General features: G+C 45.4%; 2 protein-coding genes across 2 annotated transcripts in view; one reads left to right on the forward strand and one right to left on the reverse strand.

Annotated features, from left to right (window-relative positions):
* LOC105889233 (amyloid beta (A4) precursor protein-binding, family B, member 1 interacting protein) overlaps window positions 1–3791 on the reverse strand; it is a 20772-nt gene extending 16981 nt beyond the window's left edge. The window contains exon 1 of the mRNA XM_031583682.2: window positions 3330–3791. The gene's annotated coding sequence lies outside the window, so the exon portion shown is untranslated. The remainder of the gene's footprint in view (window positions 1–3329) is intronic.
* A 4321-nt stretch (window positions 3792–8112) lies between these two features.
* nell3 (NELL (neural EGFL like) family member 3) lies at window positions 8113–13127 on the forward strand. Its single transcript, XM_031583880.1, has 5 exons — window positions 8113–8572; window positions 9599–10200; window positions 10571–10637; window positions 10806–11287; window positions 11579–13127. Exons 1-5 carry the CDS (start codon window positions 8452–8454, stop codon window positions 12668–12670), a joined length of 2364 nt encoding a protein of 787 aa, XP_031439740.1. The 5' UTR covers window positions 8113–8451; the 3' UTR covers window positions 12671–13127.
* The last annotated feature ends 7394 nt before the right edge of the window (window positions 13128–20521 follow it).

Below are 20521 nucleotides of genomic sequence, written 5' to 3' on the forward strand. Positions count from 1 at the left end.
ACGCTCTTCAGCTTGGAGCCTCTTCTGCAATACAGGACCTCATGTGACAATTTCAACAGGCTACAACAGCCATTCGCTCTGCGCTGTGACAGCAAACAGCAAAAAAAAAAAAAAAAATCATGCGGAAATTGATTTGACTGTAGCAGCTCATAGACGATGGCCATTTTCCATTTGTTTCTGGGTCACACCGGGGAATAATCACAATGCTTCCTTTGGTGGTCGTCTCACCTCCCTGGAGTAATCAAGCCCATGTCCTATGATGAGGCATGTTACCATAACATCAGCAGTAGATGCCATCATGCGTGAACCTGCTCTATGTTTAAAGGGCGATGAGAACTACAGGGCGTGTTCCCAGTCTCTGAGACATAAAAAAAACTGTGGTCGGCACTTAGCACCATATCATAATGACAAAATGCACAGTCAGTTCTGCACATAAGTTTAATACGATCCAGTGTTTAACTGCAGTAATTCTAAAATGAAATGACTCAAGAATTCCAATTGAACATGGTAAACTGAACTGCTGTAAGAGTTGAGAGTATCTGATGCGTGCACAGTTGGTGGTTGTGTTGTTAGGTTGGTAGAGCTGTGGACAGAACCAGTGGGGAATGTGAAGTAACCTCCTGGAGTGAGAGTCTCTACCCCAGGCCAACAGGGCACCGCAGCTGTGGCGTCCGAAAATGAACACAGTATTCTGTAATGATAACTGTAGATGGAAGATGGTTTACTAACTCAGATACTAACTAGATGGAAGATGGCTAACTAACTCCGATACTAACTGTAGATGGTTTACTAACTCAGATACTAACTGTAGATGGAAGATGGTTTACTAACTCAGATACTAACTATAGATGGAAGATGGCTAACTAACTCAGATACTAACTGTAGATGGTTTACTAACTCAGATACTAACTGTAGATGGAAGATGGTTTACTAACTCAGATACTAACTGTAGATGGTTTACTAACTCAGATACTAACTGTAGATGGAAGATGGTTTACTAACTCAGATACTAACTATAGATGGAAGATGGCTAACTAACTCAGATACTAACTGTAGATGGAAGATGACTTTAGATGGTAGCACAACCCACGATATATACTAGACACAACTGGGATCTACGAACAGCATTGCCCTTTTAACTGTGAACACAGTTCTGATATAGCACAGTAATGATATTTGAAAAACACCAGGATACTTCTTGACCCCATCGAAAGCGTCTCGCCAGGGCAATGCTTCTCCCTCTAGGAAAACCACATGAATGTAAACAGCCACTTAGCTTCACACATCTTTGGACTTCCACAGAACATTTTGACCATGATGTCTCCAAGGTCTTTTGGATGACAGAGTACATTCTTGTGACCATAAGAGGGACAACAATACATGAACTGGACAGACACTGAGATCTACTCTGATTGCTGAGGTGGGACGTTGAACAATTGACTTATTTACATAATTTACAAGAATACGATATATATATTTTTTTTTTACTTTTTGACATCTGAAGACTTGGAAACAGAGCTCCATTTCATGACAGGGCTTTGAAGCACCAGCTTGACTGAATTACATTTTTTGGGGGGGGGGGAGTAGACAGAGAGAGGGAAAAGAGGGGGGGGAAGGGAGGGAGAAAAGACTTGTTTACACTCCAGGTTATTTCCATGGCAGTCTCTTGACTCTGAAGCTGGATTCCTTTTCATCCTAGATTGGACATGGCTGTCAGAGGGACCAACGGGAAGCCATTAGAGAGCTGCTGTGCTAGAGATGGGGCAGCTTCAAGCAGCTTCACATTAGGTATGCAGTACGGACAGACAGGACCAATGGTAAACAGTGACCACAGCACAGGATTCTTTTCCCTTAATGATGGTTATGCAAGCACTTTGTGTTGCATGATAACCATTGCATTATGCAGTTTCTGCTCTTTTCAACATACTGAAAAAAACTCCACATCTTCTTTTCACTCGCCAGCACTTTGTGTATAAGCAAACTGATCTCAGATCAGATCTTCCCAAGAGGGGAGGAGGTACATTCTTATGTCTCTGGATACCCACTGACACCAACAAAAATAATGAATTATTGAATTACCAAAATGGAAGCTGTGTGGATGGAATTTCTCAAACTCACACTCACACACACACACACACACACACACGCTAAACTCACACTCACTCTCTCTGGTAACCTACATTACTTCAAGTGTAAAGCGTGTGGGTCTTTTTACTCCCCATGGTTGTTCTTTGGATTCATGTGCGCACAAACACCAGGAGCCTCCGTGTGATCCTTAACCAGTCCTTAAGTGAACACATGTTCCTGATCTTTCTCCAAATCCAGAAACATCTGCCATCCAACCAATGAACTGCGCTTCTCTGGAAAACCGTATGCCATGGCCCACACTCTACAGAATCCTAGAGATATACGATAAACAGTGCAAATTGTGCCAATGATAACTCAATCAAATTCCAATCTGAGAAAGATGTCTTCAGCTTTTCACATGTGTGCGTGAGTGTGAGTGTGTGTGTGTGTGAGGGGGAAAAAGCAATCACTGCTGATTGTCTTCTGTGAACTGTTAAAGGAAAATTAGACACCCTACTGGCCATAGAGGGCCAGCCTCAGCACAGAGTGTGGTGACTTGACACTCTACTGGACTTGACATCTCACTCTCACAAGGCTGTCACATGTCCTCAAACACGAACACACCCGTCTGACCCACCCAAGCACACCAAGAGTGTCAGGTCCTCTCACCCACCCTCCACGCTTTAGTTGTCCACACACACATGATGGTAAATAGGTTGGATTTATGGGGCAACAGTCTTCTTCTTCTGTGGTTTTCGAATCTAGCTCTAACAGGGTGGAGTCTTTATGGAGGCTATGAACCATGCAATAATGCACTCTGCCACAACAGAGCAGCTGCCAATATGGAAGTAGTTCAACATGTTCCTTCAATCACTCTAATACAATATTTATAGTAGAGTAAAACTAATTTTCATTCAGTATGAATAAAACTTTATACGACTTGTTTCAAATACACAAAGACATTTTGGAGAACTGGGTTGTTAAAAGAATCATGTTTAGATACAGTTTTGCATAACGGATAAAGCTCTACGCTTCACTCACCCACAACAGCACAGACGTAAAGAACCACTGACACAAATTGTACATAAAGAGTGAAAGTAGACAGAATTTAAGACTGAAAGGTTGAAAAGATCAAATCTAAAATGTACAAATACACCAACTTCACAGATACACTATCTACTGACTGTTACGTGAATCGTAATGCCGCAACCAGAAACAAAAAATAGCTACTCTCTGTGGTCCATAAAAAAAAGTCTTCTTACCTTTATGTTGATGTACCCTCAAAATCAGCGTTGAAAGACTCAAAAACAATTTGGCTTCACAATCGTGCGATGTTATCTTCAATTGTTTTCCTTTTTTCTGTTAATAAAGCAGCACAGCACCCTTAAACACACGTAAGGAGGGGTGCATGTTGCCACAGTGCATCTGAGTCACTGACAGTTACTTTGCTTCCTGCTTCATGCGGAAGTACAGGTCCAGACCTGCACAACACATTCCATGCAGGGCTCTCTCTTCAATGGTGACAGCCCTCTCCATGTGCCCTGCATTGACTCGACACAAGACGGAGATTTAGTTTAGTTTCCTGGTAGTTTTTCTATCAGGAAAACTCTTCTTTTCCATCTTTTCACATCTGAGTGGTACTTTTAGCTATGAGCTGTCAGTCTGAGATGGGAGGGGCATTTCACACATTTATGCACACTGCACACTATTTATACCTGTAGCCTGTGTATGTTCATATTTATTAATGTAAACAGGACCTGAGATATACAGTATGTTTACATACACTGGGACACATGTCCTTCCCCCAGCATTAGGTCATCAATTAGGTCAGTATTTGTTAGCTCAGAATGAGCCCTTCATATCTACATGGGGAGCGGGTCATCTTCCAAGAGTCCGCCAATGTTGTGCTGCCATGTTTCTACAGTATCCCGTAATGGACGAACCAAAACACTGGCACGTGATAGGGCTTTCACGTTTTTATGGCATTTGATGAGTACTGTAGGTACACTTGTAAAGGGAAGAGTATTCAGCTGGTTGCAATTCAAACAACCTCACCACTGAATGCCACTAAAAACTACACACTGTACCTTTAATGAATAATCATTTTTGTCTGAAATAAATTGCCTAAAGTATCACATATACATATCCACTCATGTACAATCCAGGGAGAAGGAAACCAATATTTCTTTAAAAGAAGCTTAATTCTTACACTGTACATCTGTCTGTGAATCTGTGCATGGTTTTGCTGTCAGAGAGACAAGTGAGGGAGGGAGAGAGAGAGAGAGAGAGAGAGAGAGAGAGAGAGGAGGAAGGCACAAGGATGGGAAGATAAGTAAAAGGAAAGCGTGATTTGCTTTGGGTGGTTGCCCTGATTCTCCAGTAGTGGAGGAAAAGATAAGTGAACATCAGCCATGTGAGGGGTGAGGTAACACACACACACACACACACACACACACTCACACTCACACTCACACTCACACTCACACTCACACTCACACACATACACATACACATACACACACACACACACACACACACTCATGTGAGCCCCAACGGAGGGGTGAGGTAACAGATATCTGTGCTCAGGCTTTCTCCTCTTAGAGCGAGTCTGGAGGAGGGCTCCGCCTCAGTGTGCCATCTGCTTTGGGACTGACAGACACACACACACACACACACACACACACACACACACACACACAGGACTTCAGGGAGCCTTCTGGTACAACCAAACGACCCTTCCTCAGAACTTTTTAAAGTGACCCGAACTACAGATAGACCTCCCCGTGGAATCCAATGAGAAAATCCTATTCTGGCAACACATGGTGACATCTGTTATCTTCTTGTTTGCTCTTGGCCAAAATCAAGGCTCAAATCCTCCTTTTTTTCCCTGTTTCACCACAATGGAATGTACTGAAAAGACAATGTTTTAGGTGTGACTTTTTATTAACAAAAAACTTTTTATAAAAAAAATAAAAAATAAACATGGTGGGCAACAGAGAGCCATGTTGCGCCAACATTTGCTACCTATTAAAGGACCATTACTAGTCTCCTCCATTTTGCTAAGCCTCCCCCGTCAGAAAACCCCCCAAATAATCCTGAGGGGGCGCGCAGACCACCCTCCCCGTGGCAAAAGGTTGTCAACATATTGTGTGGCGGCACTCCCACGGGGGAAACCAGAGAGCTTTGAGCTGTGATGTGTTAAACAAATGTGGTGACGTGGAAGGCCACTCGGCAACCCTCATTTCCCCTTCCTACGCCGACACTGACAAACACATGCGTTTGACAGGGGCTGAACCAAATTAACCCAGATGCCATTAAGCAATTACAGACACACACACACACATACAAACACACGCAGACACACCCACACACACACTCTGAGAGACACACACAGACACGGCACACAAACCCTCACCAAATAAACACACTCATTTCCATTACCATAGGGGGTTTCAGAATGCAGACTGGTTTAGCTTTTTTCCCCTAGGTTTATGTTCACCCTTTCCACAAGCTCGGCTAGGCGTCATCTTGCTAGTTCCACCCGTGGCCAGGTTTGGGGCCTGCCTCGGCTGGCAGGCTCCAGACAGTGCCAGGGACAGGGACCCAGTCCAGTCTCACTGCATCTGGTTGACTCTCCTATATTCTCATGGTCTGTATATGATGAACGGGTACATCCCCGGGTCACAGGTGGGATTTCAGGGGCATGACTTTGTTGCTAGAGTCTGGTTTTCAGTATTAGCAGAAATAAAGTACAATTTTCTTCTTAAGGAAAAACCTCTTGACTGCTAGCAGTAAAAAGTGGTTTAAAAGGACTCAGTTTGGGTTGACTCAGAACAGGATTGCTGGTTTTGAAAATCAACTGACATACATTGGGACAGGGTTTCAATTTCAAGACTAGACTAGATGTGACTAGATGTGAGCAAAACATTACCATACTGACATCTTTAAAAGCCATTAGTCTCAAGGGTGTGCCTTACGCTGTCCCGCGTGTCTCATAATAGCAGAAACAGTCATTCTGTTCCAAAATGTGTCTTTCTGTACTGATCAAAATGTCCCAGGAAACAGACACCCTATTACGCGAAATAAAATGACTTTACTGCTAGGAGTGAAATAGTGCTCTCACCTGTTAGGAGGTGGAACTACAATTTGTCACTTTGTGTGGGTGGTGAAAACCCTCACGGATCTTTATCATCCTTGTATTAAAGCCAGACATGAACTGTCGCGCAGTTAAAATCGCAAAGGGAATTACCCAAAACAACTGGGATTGCTTTCTGCTAGACAGCAATGGGTAGCTTTTTGTAGAATTTTCATTTGTATTCGTAGCACTGATTTGAGAGAAACACTGGGAGTATTTGACTAGAAATGGATGCAGTATGCATGACACATGTTTGCATATATATATATATAATATAGGCTATGTATATATGCCTCCGAACGTGATGGATTAATGTATACTTATGCAAGACTGGGTTGCTTTGATCGTGAGTTTATGTGAAATAAATATAGCATAACTAAGAATATGCTGTAACGCTACTTCGACCATGGGGTGACTAATAAAAACAGAGTACCGGGCTAACCTTTGCTGAACAACTAGAGCTACGCCTAGTGACAAGCAATGAACCGCCTTCGCAACACAAGGCAATAAAACATTTGGATAATCAACCGCTCACAGGGTCACATTCTTGACTTTCGTCTGAGGTCGCTGGCACAAATGGCATGCCTTGCTGAACTCTAACAAACAAACTCTGACCCGTGTTGACTTGGCTACTTCGACGTGACAGCTGTTTGGATGGAAGACAACAGCTGTCCTAACAATCAAGACATCCTGCACAAACCCCATCTGACATCCTAAAACTCCGTTGACAGAGGGACCAACGAGACGGCTGCAGTTTCAATAAACCCTCCCGACATGTCGGTAGTAGAAATAACTGCAGAGAAATGGCGGGCTAGTAGATAAGCTTTGTCCAGTATCCACCTTAATCAGAAAAAACTAAATGATCTGCTTGTCCGTTTGATGTTCGTATAAGAAAATTGAACTGTTGCCAATTCAATACATCTTATTTACATGGTACTTTCTGTAAAATTCTGTCATATTTCCAAGGTATCCCTGTAATATCTGTATTTGTTCTTAAATGCAGCAGCTTCAGTTACAGAGACACAGCCTTCTTACAACTGATAACTGAAATCGTAAAAGTGACGAATGCGTACTGTTCAACATGACGGCGTCCTTGTGCCCGAGTGTCGGCAGAGAAAGATCAAAAGCTCTGGGAAGCCACTTTCTTACCACAGAGGGGAGCAGAGAGCGAAGGGTTAAACCGAGGCTGGGGAAACCTGATGCTAATTAAAGGCTTTGGAATGCCACATACTGACATTCTATTCCAGAACCGAGCAGAGTGGGTCGAGCGGCGGCTTGAGGAGGGAGAGATGCATGTCTCCCGTTACTCCCGTCTTTAATGACATTCCGTCGGGGTACACCAGCCCGTTAAACGCATGCCACAGGTAACATTCCGCCACTATTTGTTGTTTCAGACAACTTTTTCTCATAGTGACCGATTGCAGCCCGTAACGATTCTCTGAACTCCCTTAGAAAAACTCATTAGGGCTTTGATCTGGTTTGTGTTCACATATTTGCAATCTATGCATTGGTTTATTTTACGCATTTAAATGTCACGTGTTGTGATTGTGTATTTTTTATTTTTTTTTAACTACTGCTAATTTACTCCCCCTCTCTGTAGACTGTTTTGGGGCAGCTTGATTGATTTCAGTTGATTGATTAATACCACGTATCATTCTCTTCACACAGAACGGATTAATGAACAGAGAATGCTGTCTTCCAAATCGACGCTTTTGATTTTGTGGTTCCTCTTGTCTTTGCTCGCTGTTGGTGGTGTTGCAGAGATATGCCGAGGGACGCATTGTTTTGGTTCAGAAACAGGGGATCCCAGACCTTGCTCTGGACCTCACTGTCAAGTGCCACGGTCGCACAGACCATCGCGCCAACACAACCCCACCACGCAGGTCCGATCTTCACAGGTTGCCCCTTACCACCAGCCAACATATGAAAACACTCCATCACTAAGTTCTGCCTCAGATCCTCAAACAGCTCAGCAGCCTGAGCGGGACAGATTCGCAGATGTAGACCCGGATGGCGCACGGACAGTGGTGTCTGAGGGATTCGGACCAGGTTGCACGGGATCGGATTGTCATAGCCCGCAGAGACGTCTTCAACCTGCCAATGACACCAGGGATTGCAAAGGGATCGAGTGCAAACTGCCTCTTAGGATACGACTCAAGCCTCGAACGAGACCATGTGTGGAAGATGGATGCCAGTCTGGCAGTGATGATGATGTTGCCGCCGCCACAAACCATCCGACTCTCATCCACATGCCAGACCGAGCCGCCCAGTTTCTAGGAGACTTGCCTGACTTGCCTGACTTAGGAAATCCCGTGTCTGACCAGGCAAGCGCCCCTCTGGGCGTTCAACTTACCTGCGACATCAAGCCAGGTGATTGCGCAAATCCGTATTTTTGTAATTAGATTGGGGATCTTTGGGTATTTGTGTGGTTAAAGAAAAAACACATATTTTGAGAGGCGTTTTATGCCATCCAATTTTTATTAGAAAATCCCCATTTTGGTATTGAGATCATTAACATCCCCAAGGCCAGGTATTTGAATTGGATCATGTTTACGTGAAAATGGCATTTTAAGGGCAGTTTGGCTTTGATAGTTACTTTGTAGTTCTTTGAGAATATATTTACATCAGTGTCACACTGTGTTTGAAATTGAAAACGTCACAAGTGCCTAGTAAATCGAGTCAGAGTTGCTTTGATAGTTTGCCCAAAAATGTTCATTGCAGACATGCACATCTGTCAGGAGTCTTCATCTGCGTATAGCTACATTTAGCGCTGGACAGCTAAATGCGGGAAAGAATTCTGGCAGTCAGTAGTGTAGAAAATGTACTCAGCCTTGATGTGTCTCCATGTAGGAAACTAGTATTGTTGATGGATTAACCAGTAATCAATCATTCATGGGCAAGAGGTGGAAAATCACATATCTTTCAGTAAATCTGACACTATTTGCATTTATCTGTATGAGATTATCTTAAAGACCTTAGTCTTCCTGAGTCCTTACTTGAAGTTGTTACAAAAACAGCATCTGCAGTGCTGGTTCTTTGGCTCCATATCGAGTGAAATCTAGCACCATTAAAAGTGTGAGGCAGATACCCATCAGGGAGTAGAACTTTAGTGCCAACACACGGCTCACCTCCCTTCCCCTTGTTTAAATGGCAGGAGAGTGTTTGCCCTTTTATCCCCTAACTCCTGCCTACACTTTCTCTTTGCCAATACCTGTCACTGTGTCAGTCACTCACTATTCCTCACGGTCTGTCTGACTTTTGGCCTCTCTTTCACTCTCCCTCTCTCACTCACACACATTCCTTCCCCCTCCATCCCTCTCTCACACACACACCTCTCCTCTCCCATCCCCCCTCGCTCACACTCGTACTGCCTCTCAATCTCTCCCTCTCTTCCAGGGGAGAACGAGGTGCCATCTGAAGATGCCCTCATCCTGCACCTGCAGCTGGCCAAGGGGCAGGAGAAGCTGGTGGAGGCGCTTCGCTCGCAGCAGACTCTGATCAGCGACCTGCAGCAGCAGCTGGCCAACCAACAGGGGGCGCTGTTAGCCCAGCAGCGGGAGATCCTGGACCAGCAGCGCCGCATGTACGAGCAGATGGACGTGGTCAAGGCCCAGTACGGCCTGCTCGCCGAGACCCTCAAGCAGGCCTCCTTCCAGGGCCTGCAGGGGGAGCTCCAGAGCTACTTCGAGAGCCACCTGGCCGGCCTCCAGAGTCAGGCCCGCAGCCACCTGCACAAGTCGTACGCCGTGCACAAGGTGGACGTGGACGCCAAGGTCATGGACATCCCCGGGGACACGGCACCGCAGCACCACCTGCCCACCCTCTCCCACCCCGGACGCCGCCCGCACCACCCCATCCTGACCTGCCTGTCTCCCTGTGGCCCGGAGGAGTACTGCGCCTTCCAGAGGGACCCCCCCAGCTGTGAGAGCTGCACCATGTGCCCACCAGGCTTCTTCCTGGTGACTCAGTGCACTCCCACAGCTGACCGGCTCTGCCAGGTACGCATCGGCCTCTCGCTCTCCTCCCTGAATCACCAACGCAGACACACACACACACACACACACACGAGAGGAGGTCATGTTATAAATACTGTTCCAGAATGAACCTGTATACCAGATGTCAGTAGAACCAGATGTGCTTTCAATTGAGCCTTGAGGTCTTTGCTATGAGGAGGAACAAGTTTGATATTTGTTTAGCAAGAATTGGTTTTATTGTACATGCATTCATACGTAATCTGTATACAAAATAGTGCAAAATGCTACTCAAGTGGTGACTTTATTGAAATAATAATGTAGAAAACAGGGGCAAATATGTATTTATAGCTCTTTTGCATGGACTTTAAGAGTGACAGATGCAATTTATCTTCAGGACAGGGATGAATGCCTTGAATTACCAACTGTGTGTGGGGAGCGAGTGAAATGTCTTAACACTCCAGGTGAGCATTTTTCAAACACCGGGCTTAAATACACAGCCACTTATTCATATTAAATAATGCTGTATGTGTTCAAGGTCACTCCCCGGACCTGACAGTGTTATTTATTGAGTTGTTTGCCATGCTGACCTGGTGATTCAGCTGCTGTGATATCTTCTTTTTGTCCACCAGGGGGCTTCCGATGCCTGGGCGTGTCTGAGAGAGAGGCATCTGCTGGGCTCTGCGGTCGCAACTATTTCTACAACCAGGAGCTGCAAGAGTGCCAGGCCTGCTCGGACTGCGACGGGGCGCCCATCGCCTTGCCCTGCACGACCACCAGCGATGCCGTGTGTGGAGCCCTCTCCGACAACCGCCTGTCCCAGGTCTGGAGTGCAGCTTCCAGCCTACCCTCAGCCAAGTCCAAGGCTGGCCAGCAGATCTTCCCTGGGCTCCAGCTCAGCGTCCACGGTGGGGAGGCCTCTGACCTCCTGTCCAGCCAGGACGGACGGCTCACGCTGAAGCAGCACGGGCTGCTGTGGGTGGACCTCAACCTGGCTGTGAAGCACAGCTGCAGGAACTACCTCCAGGTGGGGGTTAGGCTGAATGGCAGTGAAGAGGAGGTCCAGGAGCTGAGCAGTGTACGGTTGGAGCAGCCTGAGAGGAAACGCTTCCAGGTCAGAGTTCACAGGGCTCTTGTACCAATCCAGTGCATTCAAATAATGTTTCTCTGCAAGTGTTAGCCTACAGAGGTGGTTTGTAATATTGAAACTGATCAGACTATTTAGTAAAAAAGCTTGAGAGGTTGATACCACACACGAAAGCTGTACTCTTGCATAATATGAAGATACAAACATAGGATCAGAAGATGACTAACTTCATATGGCAGTGTGCAGTGTGTGTGTTTACAAAAATCTATACTTCACCTGTGTGAATTTCTGTTTATTTTTCTCCTCCCGTCTCTGCAGGGTGTGAGTGTGAGTGTGGCTCTGGAGGTGGAGCCTAACTACACCGTGTCTCTCTTCCTGCGGAGCCCCAACCAGCACTGCAACCAGAGCCGTGACCTGCAGGCCTATGACCTGAGCGGCCCCTCCCTCAGCCTGCTCTGGCTCTCCCACGACACGGGCGCCGTCGCCATGACGGCACACATGACCACCGCCACCGCCCACTACCAGACCAGCTACCGGCCGTCGTTCCGCGTCACCACCGTGTCGGACCCGTACATGCTGGCGCTGACACACGACGGGCGTGGTGTGCGCTTCACCGAAGCCGGCGTGGTGAAGTTCATCCTGCAGCAGGCCCTCTATGCCATGGGCCACACGTGTGTGCGCGAGGGCTTCTCGCTGGTCGCCTACGTCACACACAATGGGAGCAGCGCAGAGGTGGCACGAGCCTTCAAGCCAGGGGTCAACTACCGCGACACGTCGGTCACGCTGTCCGCCGCTACCCAGGTGGCGGCCGGAGATGCGCTCAGCTTCGAGCTGCTCTCGCCGGCCCAGTGCAGCGTCAGGTACTTCGGGGACAGTTCGGGCATCAGCATCCTCAGTGTGATCTGGATCCCGCCGGCTGCGTCGTGCACGCTAGCGGCCGGTGTGGCTCGGGCTGGTCTCCCATCAGGCGCCGTACGGAACAAGGCTCTCCTCTTCCAACAGATTGATGTGGAACCGGAAGGTTCCCCTCCAAAGCAGGTTCGGCTGTCTGGCATAGGTGACGCCCATCCTGGGCGGAACTTTGTTTTTGAGGAGGAGGGTACAGTCAACGTGGCACTGACCCTAAAGCTCATCCACTCGTGTAGCGCTGTCAAGCTGACCCTTTACAGGCAAGGCGCCGGGGGGCAGAAGGGGCAAGTGAGGGGGCATGGGGGCGCATCTCCGCTGGCACAGCAGGTCAGCGGGCACATACCCGATGGTAGCGAGTGGGCCAGTGTGTGCCTCCGTACTTCCTTCGCTGTCCAGAACGGCACGGCTGTCTACGTCACGCTGGACTGCGTACGCGGGCGCATCAACCAGATCAGCCAGGAGGGCGGCCCGAACGTGTCTATCCTCTGGGTGGCGCTGTGATTGGGAGAGAACATGAGAGGTGTTTGCATGGATTGTTGTTTACCTGAAAATATTTACAGGTTTTTCCACAACTGTTGTAAACCTGAAACAGACAGAAAACCTTTTCCTCAGACATTCTGAGATGTGTTAATGACGTAGCACAGGTGCTATATGGATAAATCTATCTCCATACATGTATGTGGTTTTTAGTAGTAGATTATTAACTTATACATTTTGTTACTTTGTTGTCAGTGTGCCACTTTTGAGTTATATGATTTCAGTGGTATGTATTAGTACATGTCTCTCCTGATTCCAGGGGCAATGGTGTTTTTATATATTGACAAAAGTACTCAAAGCACTCGAGTACTTCGGCTGGTTGACCAGAGACCAATTTTTCCTTAGATTGAGCTTACAGTTTTCTGTGTTTGATTTTCATTCCTGTCAAACGTGTATGTGTGTGTGTGTGTGTGTGTGTGTGTGTGTGTGTGTGTGTGTGTGTGTGTGTGTGTGTGTGTGTGTGTGTGTGTGTGTGTGTGTGCTTGTGTGTATGTGTGCGCGCACGTACGTGTATGAGTGCGAGTGAGTGTGTATGTGTGTCACATAATATTTTTTTCAGGTGTGCAGGAAATATTTGTTTGTCTGTCCATTTTAGAAAATGTTTCACAAAATATGTGCTTGACAGTTTGAGTCCAGATAAGTTATTTATAACACTTACACTTAACTCTACAGATACTCTATGGCATCTCCTACTAGTAGCCCTCTAAAACAATTAGCAAACACATAAATCTGGCCCTTGAATGTGGTTATTCTTTCAAAAATCTGTCCAAACATATAAACATATATATGCTATCACACGTATAATTTTTTTGTAGTGAGGCAACAGGTCTGTCAATTTCAGTTGGACGAATCCCTGTATTTATATGAAGTCTATGCGTATATTCGTGCTGTGCATATAAGGCATATTTTCCTTTACTGTAAATGACATGAATGAAAGTGCATGAGAACATGACACATGCGTTTGACTGCAAAATGCCTCTGATTCCCAGTGGGGCCGTGTTAACTATATACTGCATATGGTTTGTGTTACCCTGAAATGTCTAGTCTTGTGGAAATGCTGCCTTAGCATACCATGTTTAATTGCTTCTTTATGGGCCGTATTCTGCAAAACAATTAGGAGAAATGAAGTGTTTTAGAGAATTGGCAGCAATACAGTCACTGAAATGTCTCCTGCTATATAACCACTTCCCATATGCAAATGGTGATTGAATGAGTTCTAGTTATTTCCTAAACCACAAGTGTATCAGTGTTGGAGACAGACGGGCGTAGCCTATAAATGCAAAGAGAATGAATAAAACATATATTTTCCTTACAATGAAACACATTCCTGGATGTCTGACAAAGTCTGTGCAATTATGATGTTTTGTGGTGGACTACATCACGACTTTTGGCCTATGCCTTGAAAGAGTGCAAACGTTCAGATGGATTAGATTTGAACTGTTCTCGGTATGCACCATTAAGAAAGCCGCAATGGTCTTAAATTCCAACCACAACGTAACTCGCCATTTAACCATTTCTTTGTCCTTTGCTGCGGTATACTCTCAACGGTTTCTCACAACGTTGCCACAAAGATGTTTACCTTGTTGATCTTCCATAAGAAGATCAGTTAGATTTGCATATAGAAGAGTTTGATGAAAATGATGGTGTGCTTACAGAAATACTTTTTTAATGTATTGTGTGTGTTACTGTCTGATGTCCTGCTGGTATGAAATGCCTAGTCTCATTCTACTCTTTCTTTTCTTTTCATTTTGCAACAAAATATGATCTGAGCTTATGAGTTTAAAATACCGATATCCTGGTGAGCTTTCCCATTTTGCCGATTGAGCCGTAGCTCCAGTATTATTTAAACTGGCACTGGTTATGGAGCAAATCCAGCCAGGTGGTGTTTCACTGGCAGGCGAGCTTACGGTCTGTTTGTCAGAACCTGAGTAATGGCACTTACATTAGAATACGAAGCCGACTGATTGTGAGAAGTAATGAAAAGGTTCTGTCTGCAGACGGAATTGAAAGCAGGTGTGCTGAAGCCCGAGCCAGCTGTTTTATGCAGCAGATCAAATGAGATATTCGCTGAATATAGGAAAACAACAGAAAAAGAGTTGGAGAGCAGTTGAAGAGAGAACGAAAGAGTTCAAGACAAGGGGGGAGAGAGAGAGAGAGAGAGAGGGGAGGAAGTAAAAGAGCGCATTGTTGTGTTAAGTGTTGCTACAGATCTTCTACAGTTATGTATGTTTACTCAGGAAGTCAGAATGAATCCAATCCCCCTCCTGTAAATGTACAACTACTCCTACATATAAGTGCTGTGAATGTGAGAGCTTACTGGTACGTACACGAGGTACATGTGCGACCCATCTGAAGCAGAAGCGGAGCGCTTGTTAAAGCCATAAGCGTTGAGCTGCTCTGGATTGGAGATCACAGGGACTCAGGAGATCCATTAACTGAACCCAGGCTCTTGACACTCTCCATTTGTGGGTGGATTCAGTGCCCACTTTTTCCTGACTTCTGGTGCACACAAAGCCATTGGTGTTACGTAAGAACAAGAACCATACTTCCTAGGAGATGCACTTTAATCCAGTGGGGATTTGAGAGCAAACCATCTCTCTCAAGACAGATGATTGTCAGATAATGGCACATTGCAACTCTCAAAAGGAACAATGGGTTTGGCTCGAGTCACCGCGGCTGTTTACAGAATGTCTGTGTCTTCGCATGGCAATGGCTAGGCACTGATCAACTCCCCTGAGTTAAGGTATCTGAGAATTGCAGATCTGAGAAAGTTGTTGTGTCTCTGATGTGATGGCTAACTCAGCTCTCTCAAATATGTTGTTTGGAACGCCTGTCTGCCAATTATGCTACCCTTAAGGCCATTCAGAAGTATTTCCTTCTGAGAGGAACCGGTTTTGTTTGACTTGCTTGATTGGCAGCAAACCCTATTACAGCTCTCACTTTATTGCCAGTTGGTTGATTGCTGAATATATAACTGGTAAACCAATGATTTCATATCCTTCTTCTCTAGCTTGGTGAATAATTAACAGTGAAGCAGTGAACAGTTCAGTGCTTTTAAAACAGGCAGACAGAGAGTGCTTGTCCTCCCTAAACCGAAACTGTGTATCTCTCTCTTTCTCTCTCTCCACCCTCATTAAAGAGTGTAGTGAGGCATACTGGAAAGGAGCAGCAGGTCACTAGCCACAAAAGACTGCATCTAGCTGTTAGCGGCACATGAAAGGTGTTTCACTCCGGTAGTCTGCAACTGCCTACCCACTCGCTCTCTCCCTCTCCTCTCCTCTCCTACTCCATCCCCACCATATCTCCAACTCAACAAAATTGTCCAGTTCCAGACAGACGTCTATGCCAAATGCTATAATGTTCGCATGCCTATCAGTCCACTTGCAAATGTTTTCCAGTAAAGTTGTTCAGTGGAAGCCAAAATTAATTATGCAAGATTTTACGATAACTTTATTTATAGCTGACAGCCATGGCTCTCTGCATCTTGTTAACATTTCTGGCGAGTGTGTTGATTGCACTGTAATGGATAACTCGTTTTCTCCCGCGCTGATTGAATGACCTTCAGTTGCCGCCGCGTGAGATCCAAACGTTCCAAATCTGTCCGTGTGGAAAAATAATAAAACAAACAAAAAAAACCGTTTCCGTACTTCAACTGAAAAACATGTCACAGAGATTGAGACGCACGACCATGAGGAGCAATATTTTTAGCGGGGCGTCAGCTTGCGACCTCTACCCTTGCTAGAGTGTATTTTTAAGCGGCGGAGAGTCTATCTTTCTTTCCTCCTGGGCACCGGGGTTAATTGTTTTCAGCAGCAGGCGCGTAAAAGATTAAGCATTTGGAAACACATGCGTGCAAATGACCTCGGATGCTCCAGCACAGGGCTGCCTGCCGGGTGATCTGCAACGAGCGGCGTGGTGTCAACTCCGCTTATCCTGCTGCTCCATCCAAATGAAATCATCATTAAAACAGCTAGCCATTACTGATGGTGTCATCATGCGAGCCTATAATGATTCCCTCAACGCAGTCAAAATGTACTCTGAGCAGGTGTGGGGAAAGGACAGTTGATATCCATTAAGAAGTCCATTCAACAATGACGAAGGAACAGTCCGATCTTTTTTTTAACTACTCTGAGACTGGAATGATTGGTGAAATATCTCACAACCCTGAAGCCATTTTAAAGTGCCTTGAGAGTGAGAAATACCACATTACATGCAGACCTTTAAACTGCACTAGTTAGAGCATATGGCAAGAAGATTTAGGGGTGAACTCTGTGATGTCAGGAACACTCGAAGGCATTCTGGATGACAGAGGAAGGCTGATGTATAACTCAAACACTGCCGTTCCTCTGTGAAACAATATCAGATGAAACGGTGTAGGGCCCGGGAAAAAACCAGCAAACACAGCAGACATCTGGTTTGGGTTCTGTGCCCTGTGGTGGAGTGGAGACAGGGGTGACGGATGCCCACGGGACGGGTGCCCACGGGACGAATGCCTTACGGGAGCACTTAAAAAGCCTTTGACACCAACTGGCAAGACAACATAAACAGGATGATCGTGCTCTGAAGTCCATTATAGAGAAACCATCCGTAATTTCACTTGGAAAATGTATGTGTGTTTTAATTTGTGTACCCATTTTATTAAAATCTACTATTTGTCCTGCTCAGATGTCATTAAGAATTAAACAGCAGTAACATAAGGGGGTTTATAGCATTTTTATACCACTGCAATTTGAGTATGTGTGATGATGTATAGCATTATAAAGTTAATGCTCCATAGAGTCTCAGATCCAAACCATATGGAAATACGTCCTGTTGGACACACAATGGAAAAACACAGAGACCCATTTGATAAGGTATGATGGAGGACTGAGGTCTGAGTAGTCTGTGAGATGACTCTGAACAGGAGCAGAGCTCAAATCTGTCAGTAGATGGGACTGGAGACCGTAGAGATATGGGACTGGAGACAGTAGAGATATGGGACTGAAGACAGTAGAGGTGTAGAGATATGGGATTGGAGACAGTAGAGCTATGGGACTGGAGACAGTAGAGGTGTAGAGATATGGGACTGGAGACAGTAGAGGTATGGGACTGGAGACAGTAGAGGTGTAGAGATATGGGACTGGAGACAGTAGAGATATGTCATGGCAGAGTCAATCAAGATTACGTTTTAGTGATAGGATGTAGATGTGATCTGTTTCAGACTAACAAAAAAAACAACAACAAAAGAAAACATGGCCAACTCATTACCCAAAATATGTAAAGATGAAAAATAAACAAACCTTTTTGGTTAATAGCATGTACCTCACCCCATTCTCTCCTGTATTGAAACTCTCATCCAGCTGTTGACGGAATATACCAACAAACACGTGAGAAAAATCATCACTGTTTCCTCACAGAAAGTGACAAGCGAGACACAAGTCTGTTAAAGTGCAAATAGATGCGTTGATACTCCTGTGAAATTATAAACGTATGTTAAAAATCTGTTTTGACTGCATCTGTCATTAAACAAGTCATTAAGTGGGAGACGAAATAAAAGCAGGGGTCAATATGTTAGCCACATGCTAGTGCCAGCTGCTTCACTGTGACAAAAGAAAGGAAGAGAAACAGAGAAAAAGAAAGAGTGAGGCTGGTGCTCACTAGATAAAAACCAGCATGTGTAGAAACCAGGAACAGGCCAGTGTAACTTTCTCATCTGTTGTGTGTGTGTGTGTGTGTGTGTGTGTGTGTGTGTGTGTGTGTGTGTGTGTGTGAAACAGGCAACAGAGCTCTGGTTCCCAGCAAACACCCCAATGCAGAGGGCCTTTTGATCCCTTTGCCTCCAGACGTCAGTGCAGTCAATGCAGGTGGTGCACAGGCCCACACACACACACACACACACACACACACACACACACACACACACACACACACACACACACACACACAGAGAGAGACACACACGCACGCACGCACGCACACACACACACACACACACACAGACACGGACACAGAAAATACAGAAATACAAGAAAATACATGCCGTGCGATGAAAAAGACAATGTACTAAAATAAAGTCATACAAATTCATCAACAGAAGCACTCATAGAAACTTGCAGATTCTCTCTCTCTCTTTCTCTCTCTCTCACACACACACACGCACACACACGTGCACACACTACACACACACACACACACACACACAGACTTGTGGTTGTCTCCATGGGTGTTTGCATTCTGTAGTGCACATTTTGCGATGGAACAGAATGAGCACTGAATGCAGCTTGAAGAGTGTTGCTGAGGAAGGAAGCCTCTTCAAGCACTTCCAGCTGTTTCCCCGCAAATATTTATCATGGCTGTTATCACCCTTCTAATTGGATTCTTAAATCCTTCTCAGGGGGTAACAATCTGGCTTCTTTTATAGTTGTGCACACACACAAACTCTCACACACAAACACACACTTATATATATATTAGTGAACAGGAGACAGACAGAGAGAGAGAGAGGAAGTGAGAGAGAATGAGAGAGAGGAGGCACACTAGCAATAGCAGTTTAACAAGAGAATGAGCGAGCCAGAATAAGAGATGAAGAGAGAGAGAGAGAAAGCACACTAGCAGTTTCACAATTTCAACATGACTGTTTCAACATGACATTATTTATTGTCGAGCTTGTTCCCAAGTCAGCTAGATCGACACCAGAGATGGGTCAGGTCTGACCTAAATCAGCTCATAAATTGGTTACAACATTATTGACACGACAAGAGTTATTGTGTTGCCAAAGCACACACACACACACACACACACACACACAGTATATATTTTTGCAGGGTGGTCTGACCTGGACCACAGAACTACAAAGAGCATAACCTAGGTGGCTGGTTGGAACGAGAAGTGTGTTCATCTGTCCTTCACATGACTATATACCATGGTGATATATACCGAGTACTAGTTGCCCCCCCCCCCCCCCCCCCCCCCAAGTCCCAGTCTCGGGAAGTCAATGAGTCTGGTTTCCTGAGAAGGGGAAATGAGGAAATAAGGGGAAGAGACGTGCCATCTGGAAGCGTTTGGCGGTGTTTGGGAAGCGAGTGTGGCCGTCCGCTCCCTCAACTCGGTCCAGGATCAAATGTGCACATGGTGGAATCATGTTGGAAGAAATGTTGCACTTGTGCGTATTTAAAGTCTGAAAGATGTCAACTTTGTCTGACCCTCTGCTTTGACAAAAACAAAATGAGCAGGCTTCCAAGGAATGTTTGCCTCAACCCTAAAAAATGTCCATCTACTTCAGTGTTTCATGTTGGGACTAGACAAACTATACACTCACAAAAAAGTGAGGTGAAAGCGCCATCTAGAGGACGTATGTCACTTTTTACAGGTAGGCCAGGCAAAGATGACAGTGCCACCCAATGACAACACGAGCAAGCATGTTTGCATTGAGTGACAAATTGCTATTTTCTTATGCCCATTACACTCTTGCGGCCCTCTTGTGGTACTTCTTTGTCTGTCTCTCAAACAGCATCAGGCAAAATAACTGTAATTGATAACTCTATGGATAAAAACATCCCATGATATACCTAAATGTAGTCATCAGGACACCAAATTAAAACCAAACCCAGAATGAAAAGAGGCACTCAAACCCTCCACACACTGTACTGTTCAATTCGGTCAAATGGATAAAAACATCCACCCTGCGATAATAATTCCATGACATCCCATGAAGGTAGTTTCAGATGGGGGTGAGTGGTTAGCACTAATGAAGCACTTCCACCACTCATACACGAGTCAGTCATATAGAGGACAGGCAAAGCAGGGGCTTAAAACTGCTGCAAAACAAGAGCTACA

The sequence above is a fragment of the Clupea harengus genome, chromosome 17, assembly GCF_900700415.2.
Source record: "Clupea harengus chromosome 17, Ch_v2.0.2, whole genome shotgun sequence".
NCBI classification, from domain to species: Eukaryota; Metazoa; Chordata; class Actinopteri; order Clupeiformes; family Clupeidae; genus Clupea; species Clupea harengus.

Coding starts and splice junctions, on each gene's coding strand:
- nell3 (XM_031583880.1), top strand. CDS start 8,452: ATGCCAGACCGAGCCGCCCAGTTTCTAGGAGACTTGCCTGACTTGCCT. Junction 10,201..10,570: donor CAGCTGACCGGCTCTGCCAG/GTACGCATCGGC, acceptor ATTTATCTTCAG/GACAGGGATGAATGCCTTGA. Junction 11,288..11,578: donor CTGAGAGGAAACGCTTCCAG/GTCAGAGTTCAC, acceptor CCGTCTCTGCAG/GGTGTGAGTGTGAGTGTGGC.